This window comes from Gavia stellata, chromosome 3, assembly GCF_030936135.1.
Source record: "Gavia stellata isolate bGavSte3 chromosome 3, bGavSte3.hap2, whole genome shotgun sequence".
NCBI classification, from domain to species: Eukaryota; Metazoa; Chordata; class Aves; order Gaviiformes; family Gaviidae; genus Gavia; species Gavia stellata.
Genome location: NC_082596.1, coordinates 72289611 through 72302671, shown reverse-complemented (window position 1 = coordinate 72302671; position 13061 = coordinate 72289611). Strand labels below are relative to the sequence as shown.

The 13061-nt window shown below is 37.1% G+C and overlaps 1 protein-coding gene across 1 annotated transcript in view; it reads right to left on the bottom strand.

The window, feature by feature from the left end:
• MOCOS (molybdenum cofactor sulfurase) overlaps nt 1-13061 on the bottom strand; it is a 225107-nt gene that overhangs the window by 49105 nt on the left and 162941 nt on the right. The window contains exon 6 of the mRNA XM_059815648.1: nt 4430-4629. Within this exon, the coding sequence (XP_059671631.1) occupies nt 4430-4629 (200 nt within the window). The remainder of the gene's footprint in view (nt 1-4429; nt 4630-13061) is intronic.

The window sequence follows — 13061 nt, the reverse complement described above, 5'->3', positions numbered from 1 at the left end:
CTCTTCTCCCTACCGGAACAAAGAAGAAAACAAAATAATATTAGCACAAAAGGTCCCTCATAGCAGAGATGGTGATTTTTTTCAAATCTGCAAATGGAAGGGAACATACAACTCTGCACTTTGATCTGATTTGTAAGAAAGCCACTTTTTTGTGTGGATGACTGTTGTTTCAAATTAATGTTGTTCCCTTACAGCTGCTCCATCTCCTCTTTGGCATTCAAAACAGGCTGGAACCTCAGAGAGTCATATGCAAGCTGTTGATAAAAAAGACAGCAAGGATGCAAACTGAAGCTGAGTTGTTGCTGTCAAACAGTGCTTCACAGACTGGAAGGACTTGGGGATGCATAAACACATGACATTCACATATGCTGAAGACTACAGATATTCACTATTAATAAATGAGCCAATGGTGATTCTCTGTGTGAAGAGTCTGCTCAGCATCAAGCACACATGTAACCCCATTTTTGTGACATCACAAACCCCCTTTAATATCTAGGGCTAACTGCTTCTTTTCCTGGTAGCCTCACAAGGAAGCGGATTGACAACTTGCTGCATTAATGTCAACTCTGCTGCTTCCATCCTGCACCACTGACTTAGCAGAGGTCTGTCGTCTCTACCCCTGCACTTTCTCACCTTTCAAAATCACCCGCCTGTCATCTGTCCACACTTCATTACTAGCAAAACCTATAATGGTGGAGAATTATCCATTCTAACTCGACAACTATATATGAAGAAGCTGTTTGGCATAAAGGCCATCTTTATGTCCTCGGCCTGTCAAGCACTCATCATAGTTTAACCCCTGTTCATAACCGGGGCTTTTTGGTGCTGCAGTGCAAATAAACACGTAACATAGAATGACAGATGAGCTACTGCAGAGGACAGGCAGTTTGCGTGAAAAGAATACAGGTATCCTCCCAAGTAATTTCAAGAACAAATTACTACCGATAGTAGTCTACACGACAGCTTTACTGCAGGAAATAATTTTCATGGGAAGCATTTGGTGCAGCTCAAAGGAGGATATTTAATATAGTTTTAGTGCCCAAAGACAAGAGGTTTATGGAGATTTCAAAACTGTAGTAGTTTTATCTCCAGATAAAGAAATGTTTCATGAAAAATCTGAAGAAAAACCAAAGTTTTTGAGTGACTATTGGTGTTTAGAGCCTGCAAGTCCCTCTTCTTTAATTGTTTGAATTACCATTCAGAGCAAAATAACTAAACCAGTAAATAAACTGCCAATTAAACCAATGATACATAGAGTATACAAAGCAAGTTTATTCCAAATATAATACTCTAAAACAGTGATACCCTTCAACAATCACAAAGAAACAGTTAAATGAAAAAGAATAGCAATTCAACTTCCATAATTATTTCACTCTCACCTTATCCTTCTTAACATCCCAGTGTTCTATATCATATACACTGGGACAGGAGACTGTCAAAAACGCTGCTATCCCTGAGAGTGCAATCATGGTATGGGTTCATTTGTGTGTCTCACTTTAATGAAATGCCTTCATTTGATCTTGAGTGCTGCAATGAAGGCTTTACTCAAGGATGAACCTGAGACTGGCTATTTCCTATGGGTGCAATTGACCCCACGTATGTAATTCAAGCATGTTTGTGTTTAGCGGCACAATCTTGTTAGCTCTGGTAATTAAATTCTGATAACAGTAAGAAATAGATTTCAATAATAGAAACAGGTAAAAACACCTTTCCTCCCAAATACTACACAGATGAAAGACATTGTTTTTTCCCTGCTTTCATTTTTCAGTGGCAGTGTTAAATGTCATGTATTTTACTACATGCCTTTCACATCCTAAATATCTTGGACTTAGTTCTGAGTTTTGAATATCATGTAAATTATGCAAATCTTGAGGCTTAAATGTAAGCTTGGTATCCTCTGAAGACACTGTCTACTTATGAAGTCTTTCTTGCCAATCTCATATGTTCTGAATAAACTGCTCCAAACCTCGTCATAATATTTTCTCTGCAATCAGTTAGTCAGATTGTCCTTTTCAGGCTACCAAATGCTAATGGCTAGCCACACTGTGCCCTCTAACAGGCAATGGGCACATAACAATCGCCTGTCAGAAAGACAGATAGAACTGGTTGGATGCCTGGTTATAAGTAATTAATTATAGATGGTATATCATCCATAAAGGAATAGGACATTCTGTCATTTCTCTCTTAATATACTAGCTGAAATACAACCAGAGTCATTAATTGGTGTCCACTAGTAGTAGGTATGTCAGATAGAAATGTCATCCAATTTTCCCTTCATTAAAAAATCCCCAAAATGTTTTGTGGCAGCCTTCTGAAACTGTGTTCTCCTAACTCCACTAGATTGCATTTGGAGACTGACTAGTGAATCCACATGAATGTGCAGATCGCAGACATGACCAAACTAGAGGACACTCTTTCATTTCTAAACCATTAATGGAAGTATTCAATTTAACTTTGATTTGAATAAACCTACCTAATTTTAGACAAGCATACAGGCATGAAGATAAGATTATACTGTCAGTTTGACGAAGCTTACTCTCTGCTGTATGTGTTTTCTTTGTAATCATAAAGAAGCAGCAAATATTTTTCTCCCCCATAACTGCTATAAGAGGCCTATGAAAGAATTTCATTCCATAAAGCCCATTATATATATATTACACGTATTATAGCTTTGGAAAGAATAGTGTTGTTGCTTGTTAATTTCTAGAAGTCATTAAATTGCAAATTATTTTAATTAAACAAAGTAATCTAACAGGCACTGCAGATGTGACTGGTATGCATCTGAAAACTTTCTGGTTCTTCATTCTACATACTCATGCCAGAAATGACAAGAATCTGGTGAATAGCACAATCAGATGATACAGATCAATAAAGAAGCTTTTTATGAGCAGCCACTGCAGCAAACAGGCACAATGAAGATATAAGACTATAAAATCATTTTTTCTTTGAGGGTACAGTTGAGTTTAAAAAAGTGAAACAGGCAAGAGCCATTTTTACTAAGAAACTGTGAAAATCAGAATTGCAAATAAAGGTTTTGGTTTCAAGCAAAGGACAGAAGCAACATCAGAGTGTTTGCAGAGGGTTTTACCAACCCAGCTGTATTAATATCTCCCATCTTTTCTGACCATTGCCACACATATTCAAGACTGTATAAATGGCTAATTCATTCCTAAAATGTGGAATTCTTTGAAATGAAATGTGGCAAACTTTTGAGACTTTGGTAGCATAGTCCAAAAAAAAAGATGTGTGGGAAGAAGAGCTTCTCCAGTACTGTACAATTGCCCATCCCATGTTCATCAGTGTGGTAAGTGCCTTAAAAAAAATTGTAAAACTCCATATTAACAGGCTAGTAACTGCTTCACTTCTGTTCTCTCTTGTGTATATATGGATCTCCTCTTGTACTCTTGTAGACATGTCTCTGTGTTCCCCTCGTTATCTGGTTCTTCTCTCTGACAGCGGAGTGTTGAGGAACGCCTTTTGCAGCACTCCCACTCTCTCCCTAATGGTCCAGAATTATCAGCTTCCAAGAGCAATGCAACTCTGCCATTACTGCTGGCAGAAGGAGGTAGCTGCTGAGATAGCTGGTGCCAGTTATTGACAGCTTTTAAAAAATCAAGGTCATACACTTGGGCTTATTCAATCATCAGCGACTGTGGTTTTTCTGACTTCTGCTGACCAGCAAGTGAGGTACGTTACCATACGTTACCCACTGCCTACACAGTGCACAGTCATACACGATTATGGTCATACACACCACTACCTCTCTAATGAAAGTAGTAAAGTTTCACGAAGTTTCGTCTTACAGATACTCAGTATACCTGATGGATAAAGGCTAGAGAAAGCTGTTGAGAAAGACAGCATTTAAGCATTTTTTGAGTTTGAATCTCACTCCTTACACTGATTGTTCAACTTTATTCAATGCTTCCTCAGGTGTATTACAAAATGTAATTATTAGAACTGAAGGGAAAAGAGAACTCCTCTTTCATGGGTGACTGCAATACTTTGAGATCTTCTGTCACTTGTATGTCAAAGCTCCAAGGCAGTCTCTTATATCAGCTTTTCTAGGCTTGCTCTTCAATTGCCAGTTTTAGGTACTCTAGAGAAGGAAGTCAACAAGAAATCAACCTGCCTGGTCAGTGCATCCTGTTAAAATAGCCCACTTTCAAACTTCCTACATGTACAGTATTAAATTGGTAAGATACTGGCTTTGGCTATTATGTACTTTGCATTGTGCTAGCACTATTTATTGGATTCTCTTTCTACTACTTTAAAAATGGTGTGTGTATATTGTACAGAACTATGAAGAAACAAAACCAAAACCTCAGAAGGGACCACTATGGACAAAATATTTCCTTTAGGATAAAGAACTCATTGTGAATATGCTTAAAATAGAAACATAATATTCAGTTAAGGCAAGAGAAAAACATACCTGTGAAAAGCCGATCACCTCTCCATTTTCATCGAGCATGTTAAAATTAATGATTGGACCCTGGACATCAGGATTGCTGAAATCTGTATCGCTGTAAATACGTACTACAGGAGCCCCATTGGCATATTTTAAGGTAGACAGCACAGTATAGGTGTAGTGAGTTAATGCAAAGGTGTGTTGTTTTATTTTCTCCATTCCACCTACAAAAGAAAAGTGCATGTACATGTGAGATGCCTTATTTTTATGGAAATGTACAAAAAGGATGATTTTTCAGAATGGTGTAGCTGGGAGATAACTAGCACAAAATTGGTAGTTTTGGGTTCCTTTAAATGACTATACAACGTGCAAAAGTTTCTTTCCTCACACAAAAGCTTCAGAAGTACTGTTGCACCAAGAATTTATCTACAATTAATCTACTGTAGAAATCTAATGTTACACTGAAATGGATTCACGCGCATTATAACATTGATAGTTCCAGCATATACTTACTAAGACATTCTGGCACAATTAATTTGAAAAGCAAGTTTTACTCCAGATCTGGCTCTGGAGATCAGGGGAATGAGGCATTAATTTTAGGACAGCACAGAAAGCAAATTGCTATGTCTAAGATAAAATAAAAATAATAAAATTCTAAATGAAATTACGAAATAGTGTTAGTCTACAAGGAATTTACTTGAATACTGAAGAAATATTCTTCCAAGCCTGCTCTTCTTTTTGCAGAAGAAAAAGAAAGAGGATGCTGTGAATGCCTCATTGACTACACCCATGCAATCTGTTTGCTCCAGAGAAGCTTTGCAGAGAAGTTTTCACAGAACTTGGCCTGGAAAAAGCATAAAGTGGAAATATATTTTCTTTCTTTGCTTTTTTTTTTTTTTTTTGCTACACTGAGGAGTTTGGAAAAGACGACTGCAGAGATTTCCTGACAGATGGAGACCTCTTCTACATCTCTGCTTTCTGAGAGGAGGTTGTGTCTCTGTTAGATGTCCCTATTGAAATGGCTTCTCGTTCTTGTACGCAGAGGACGTGCAATAGGATGATATACTATGGCCATCTATGGCTTTGGGGATATTTTGATTCTCTGCAGGAAGCTAAAACATCAGTGTCAGATACAAAACCAGCCATTTCAGTCAAAGGAGAACATATGTAATCTGAAATTAAGAAATAGGTTGTGATACTCACTGGGATAAACTGCTAACAGGAGACAAGTAACTGGGTATGACAATAAATATGGTATGAGAAAAGGAATGACCCTAACGAAAGAGTAATTTGTCACGTGGAACAAGAAAAGTGAAAGTAATCTTCAAAGTAGAAACTGAAAACCTATGAATTTGCATCTTTATGGAAGACAATTAGAAGATAACAATATTATCTCAAAGTATTATAAGAAACACAGTGAGATACCTGAAGGCTAACAACATGTTTAAACCCAATCAAATCTCCACTGGAGACAGCTGGAATTTTGGCTGAAAATCCGAAGTCGTTTCTATTATGCATACTATGCGTTGCAGTATGGTGGGCCTACATCATGTGGAAAAAAAAAAAGGAAAGAATAATTTCCTCAAAAGCCTCTTGAAGTAGAACGGTACTTTTCTGCCTGGGTTTTAGACCCAGAGTATTTTCTGTGATGTTGATTATGTTATTTGAGGTACATGAGCATTTCTGTAACTAAAAAGATGTTTGACATTTTCTTTTGCTTTCTTTTTTTAAACTGTGTAACTATGAATCTTACACTTCTGCGTGTACCATTTTTATATCTGAGTATCTGGAAACTTCTACAGTCTGATATAACCGCCCTTGGACAGAAATCTTGTAACCTGCTTGTTGACTTTTGTGCCTTTACTCATAAAAAGACTGTGTCATTTATGAATGCATATAAAGGAAAAAAATAAGATATCTTTCTCCCGACATACAGAAGAATTGGAGCAACTTCTGTTACTTCAGTTTTCTCCAAGTTTCTCTATTATGTGCTATCTCCTTTATATAAGCTAGGAGAGCAGACAGTAAAAGCATAGGAACAGATTAGATATAAGGTGGAAGTACATTTTTTGGTGCTAAAGAATAATAAGAGGAATAAGATATTTAATGAGATACTAACACACAAAGCACTAGTAAACTTGGCAAGCATCTCTAGAACATTTTGGTTTGAAAGACGATTTGTATTTTCAGAGTCTTTAAGCATAAAAGATTGCCTAGTCAGAGATGTCCTAGTCATTGTTTGATAGAAGTTAAGAGTCTTGAAATAGTAAAAAAAAAAAAAAAGTTATTTCTCAGCATTTGCCAGAAAGTAGCTGTCTTAAGAGAAGTGACTGCCTTGTCAGCTTCTGAGGCGTCTGTAATCTCCTGATTCAGAGCTTTTCCAAATTGGCAGGAATCTTTTAATGGAAGATTAAACTACTGTCCTTGCGTCTTGTTGAAGAAATCTCTTATGCAGAAATTTCAGTCTCTCATTCACAGCAATCATCCTGCTATCATTTCTATATTGTCTTTAGCCATTCTCTTTTAAAGTTGCTTAATCACATTTCCTTGTTCATTAGTGAGAAGCTGATGAGCCTCTTAATTATTTATTCTGACAAATCCAAATGCAATAGCCTGCAGTTGCTTTGCTGCCCCGTGACTGGAGAGCGGAAGCAGTGTTGCCAGGGTCCCATATTTTTAAGTAGCAGAATAGGTTGTGATTAGGTCTGATGTCACAGAAAACCCTGTGAAACAAATGCTGGCAATCTGAAGTTTGTTCTGACAGAAAAAGGGGTATATTCAGAAAATAGTTGTGATTTATTTTTATTTTGCTAAACAAAATGATCTGTACTGTATCCTGCATAAATCCGGTGCTTACCTCATCTCCCTCTCCCTACCAGGGAAATGAATATGAGGAGAAAATAAAAACCAGAGCAAATCCTTGGTGTCTAACGTGATTTAAGGACTTGCATTATTGCATCTAGTCTCATATTTGGGGTGACAAAAATAAAACTCATTGTTTGACTGAGCCTGTCTAAGGTAAATGAGAAGGTAATCTTGTATATTATAGTTGAATTGGTATTTATTACCTTATTGCATTCCTGCATTTTGTCTTCTCTCTATACAGTTTTATGCCCAGTTCCTTAACTCTGAATACTTGGAGACTCTTCCCTAGCTGCCTGTTTGGGGATAAAAGAAGTAACACACCTTAAGCCTTTTGGAAGACTTACAGGGGAAAAATCATCAGTACTTCATCTCAAGAAGGTGCTGGGAAGGACTCAAGTGCCCTAAGTCCCTCTCACTTCATGGATTTTATTCCTTATCACTGTGTTGTTTCATTAAGGTGAATTGCATCTCGTTGCTCCTAAAAATTATTTTAAAATGAAGAACAATTTATGCGCTCTGTAATTTGGATCAGAATGAATCTGATGTAGTCTAAATTACACCAGTTGAAGTCTATCTAATACCATTCACTGTATTTATGTGTTTAGGAACACATTCAGCACAAAGGATGCTCTCATTAATGACTTACTTCTTCCTATGGTAGAAATGTAAAGCCTTCTCTGTCAAAAGGGAAACTCCTGCACTTCTGTGGATTGATATGCCCTGTATTACTTTGTCCCCATGTGTATGTTTTGACTTTACATTAGACATGATCATTTAATTAATACTTCTTCCCAATAGCACCTCATTTTTCACAGTTTGTTGCCACAATGAATGCTATACATGTATTTTTGCAGTGGCAAAGCTACTGAACAGAATAGATTGATAAAGAAAGCTTGTACTTTTGTGGACAAACCTCCTTGCCAAAGTACTTTAGTAAACCTGTGGAGATGCTGTTAAAGCTCACATTGCTGATATATGTTCGTACACTATATCCTGACAGATTAGCACAATCTCAGCGCTACCATCCCATTTTATACTTCCTTTTGGGTACTGTTACAGAAACTGATACTGTTCCAGTATGGAAAATTCAGAGTGCCAGTGCACTGGATAACCCACAGATAAATTTACAATGTCAGCTCTTCCATAGAAATTACATGTATGTATATGCCTATCCATAGAGACTGGGGGACAGTTCAGTCATCTGGGAGAGAAGGGTAAGTTATCTCACATTTACAAGAAGGTTCAAACTATGTGCATTCAAACTATGCACATTGTCACCACGGTACTGTAAATCCACTGCTTGGCTTGCCTGGTGATAACTTTTTGTATTTGCATTACCTCTGTATTATTATCTGCTTGTTATATTCAAAATACAGTAAAATTTTATTTTTCTGGTGGAATTTTGTCTCATCAGAGAAATATGAGGTACATAGATGTCCAATAAGTATTCAGTATAGAATGTGTTTGTGTTAGGATAGACCTGGTTTTGCATTATATAAATGGCAAATATGGAATGGCATACAATCTCCTCTCTGAATGAGCCAGGATTTCAGTAGCTCAAATGTTAGTTCTTCCTGAAAGAACTGTAGACAGACAGGTGTATGTCAACATCTAGAAAAGATTTTTAATAAAGAGATTAAGATAAAGCAGAGACTGAAATTGAGCCTTTAGAATGAAAGCTTTGGTGCTTAAGGGTTTCAGGCTGTACTCAGAAACCTCTGTGATCTGCATTCAAATACATTTCTTATCTCTCTTATTATGAGAAATTAAAAACTGGAGATAAGGAAGAAGAGACCCATAAATCAAATATACAGTTATTTTTCTAACTTGCTGTGAAAAAAACACAGAAATAGAGGTTTACATGAGCAAATTCTCTGTTACTCCAATAAATCCAAACTCACATATATCTTTGGATAAGAAAAAGATCAGTATGTGATTCATTAATCTTCAGCATTACCTAACAGATAGCAACGAGGCAGAGAAATGATGAGCTGAAATCTCAGCAAACCAATCAGCAGGGAGTGAAACCAAGATGTAGCCAGCTTCTAATAAATCCCAAACAAGACAGATCACCATGTGGGACCTGTGAGTCAATGTGCTAATGAAGCCATGGAACCTGTAAATCCTGTCAAACTTTTGGGGTCCTTCCTTCACTTGCTCCAAGAAGCGTACATTAAGATTAATTTCTGAGCTTTTTTTGGTGTTCTTTTATGAAAGAACTGAAAGAACTGAATGTCTCTGACTGAAGTCTGCCACCTACTTAGTGTTATTCTCCCAAAAAACATCTCTTGAGAATGAACTTGGTAATGGTAGCTTCAAATATCTCCTTTGCAAATTTAAGTGCTTTGGGTTAAAACTTCATTAAACAATGTATTCTAACCACTGCTATTTTTCAGCAATCCTGCTTCAAACAAAACACTGCAAACATGAAAATGAAATATTCATATGATGATCCAACCCCTTGCCCCCAAAGTGCAACCCTGAAATGTTATGAATGCAATACTAAAAGAGCAAATAATGAAAAGAAAATATAATCCACTTAATAAGAAACCTTGATCACTCATCCTCTGGTAGGGCTCCTACATTCATCAATAAAAATATTAAATATACACTTTCCTTGTGGTTTTTTTTTTCCCCTAAATTATGAGAACAGCTGTCCTAAGTCAGACCAAATCTAGCTACTGCCTGTCTCCCAGAGTGAGGAGTAGCAGATGCCTAGAGGAAAAAATTCATGAAAAAAGTATGTAACTTCTAAACAGCTATAATTGATAGTTTAAAGATTAAATAAACAGAATATAAATCAAAAATACATGAAAATGAGCTTACAGGTTGGCTAACAACAACTAAACATTACTATTAAAAAAAACCCTAATGGTATAAGAGCCCCTCACGGAACTTAAGCATGAAAATTAATAGATTAACACTTCCTTGGAGGCAACAGAAAGGAGCTCTTCTAATGTAATAGCATTCCAATATTGGTCATAACCGTTAGCAAATCTAGTTCATTAAAACTCAACATAAAACACTGTAACTGGCTTATCAGCAAATTCATAAAACCATCCATCAGCCACACTCACAGACAATGCATAAAGTGTGGGCAGACTGCAAACCCCTTATTCACACTGGCTCACGTGAACAGTCCAATCAACTTCATCTATAAAACACATGTAATAAAAATTGATTTGGGGAACACAAAGTGGGTGGACCATGACCCTTTCTGCAACTGAGGTGACTGCATTTGTGAGCAAGAAGGGAAAAATATGTGTTCCCACATGTCAAGAAAATAATACCTTGCCATGCATAGATTAGAGCAGACTTCTTTCCGAAGTTAAGATGCAACAAAAAGAATTACATAAAAAGGAAATTTCAGTTATGAAACTATGTAATTTTTTTTTGTTGAAAAGTACACAGTTTTGATTGAAAGTACATAATTAAGTTGCAACAGTCCATCTCACAAGATCAGTGTCCAGGTTGGAACTTCAGATGGACTGTTGCAACTTAATTATGTACTTTCTGTGTACAAAATGGAGAGTCATGTTACACTCTCAACACTACTAAATCCATGCAGAATTCAGTGGGTAATAGGGGGACCTTTTACTCTCTCAACACTAATTCTTTGCATAATAGCTTAAATCCTTTTATTCTTCTCCTTCTCCCACACCATCTCAATAGTTTAAGACTGTGGGAAGCAACCGCTTAATCCTCTATTCAGAATGTTATACCAAAACCAAACATGAAACACATATTCGGTGTTTATCTTAATGAACAGAAGGTTCTTTGATGCCCCATCTCCCATTTCTTTAGAGCAGATAATTCAAGCTCTGTTTTCACACAGTGAAGGAAGTTAGAAGTCTTTGTTCTGAATAAAACGAGCAGCACATTCTGAAAGAAGCAGCTCCTAATTTTCAAACATCATAATGAGGAATACTTTGCCCTTTTTTTTTAATTTCTTGGGAGTAGTATAAGAGAGGGGAAGTTGCACATGCCAGCTGACTGACTCACATTTCGTATAACTATTTTAATTATAGGTACAATTCAATTTCGGTTAACTGCTTTTTAGACTGAAAACTATCTGATAATTCAAATAAGCTCCAGGTAAGATACATTTAATTTACTGTTTGCTATTACTATGAGATTTCTTTTTTGAGCCAGGGGAGGGTAAGTGTGCATGTGCCTGTCCATCTTTTTTTTTCTTCCATGAGCCCAAGCCATACTCTCAGCAGAGGAAATAATTTCAGGATGACTTTTCAAACCATAAAACCAGCAACATAAAAGATGACAGCTTTTTTAAAAAGGCAGAGTGTTTTGCGCACCTCATGGAAGCAGCATTCAAGCCACATCTCCAGAGTGCTGCATGACATGACCTCACAGAAGCTTCTGCGAGAACAACAGAATCATCCCAGAAAGTACGTATTTATGTGATACTTGCATTTTACCTCTAAAGGCTTTATCTCCCAAGGTTTTTCTCAGTCCAGCAGAACAACTTCTGCTTATGATTCTGTCATCTTAAGGACTAAATGCATGAGAAGCTTATACCTTAAAAGCACATGAATTCTCCTGGTAGCTGTTAGAAACCTGAACATAACGTACAGGCCTGTTTTCTGCTTTATTATAAAAGTGGCTCTGTCCTTTGTTTAATGGAGCCTGCTATGCACAATTCCTTGAAGTCAGCATGTGAAAGCTTTACTATTGCTTGTTTCCTGCTATTTTCAACTCTCAACAGTTAGAGTGCTAATATGAGGCAGAGCATAAAACTCCTTCTTTGCCTCAAAGCTACAGTAATGGGGATTTACAAAATGTAAGATGGGGCAGTAATTCTTATGTTTTCAAGTCAGTAATACTAATTCAGCACTGACTTTGCATGAACACTTCTTCATTTGTTTATTTATTTACTTATTTGAGTCAGCAACAACTTTCTAATCACTTCAACATAGTAGGAGGGAAACCTTTCTCATCTTCTGCTCAGTCAGAGACTATGATACTTTCATCAGGTCTGCAGTTAAGTACAATTCTTCCCTCAAACAACTTTTCTATAAGACCCAGTCACCAGTACTACTTGACAGACTCATGATTTTCTAATGGCTCCGCAGTTTTGTGGGTTGTTTGTTTTTGGTTTTGCTTTCCCCTGAGGGGAGCTGCAGACCCATGGAGACAAAACAACTTGCACCAAAAATAAGCTGAATATAAAGATAAATCCAAATGTGTTTTTCTTAGGAGGAAATCTCTCCCTCAGCATCAAGAAAACACTTTAAAATATTCTGAAAGCCCAGCCAGCTTCGTTCTTTTTCTCCCTAAGATGACAGATCCCAATCTAAAGCCTTGCTAGGATATAAATCAGTTCTGTTTCAAAGCTCACCATGCCTGCATTAGGTTGAAGAAGAACAGGTAATTGTGTGCTCAAACCTCGCACTACAGTACCCACTGGCTTGACTCTACCTTCCTACAGGTTTTACATTAGCAATCCTTTTAACATAACATTTTTGGAATCTCTTTGTCGGTGAAACACTTTGGTGCCCAAGGCAGCATATTGATTTGCATTCCAGGTTTTCCCTGCCTGATAATATTGGTTGGACACCTTCCCTCTTTTTCTCTGACAATCTCTGAACCAGGGCTGTGGCTGCCAGTGTATGAAGTAGTAGGGATGCTCTATGTCTGCTCTTGTGCAGCCTTTGTATCCTACTCTTTCTAAGGCTCCACTTAACTTGCCCATCACAGCAATACAGTAAATGCCTCAAGTTCATTTAATTAAACCAAGAAATATGATACAGAAAAAGAAGAGTTTCCAGACAAC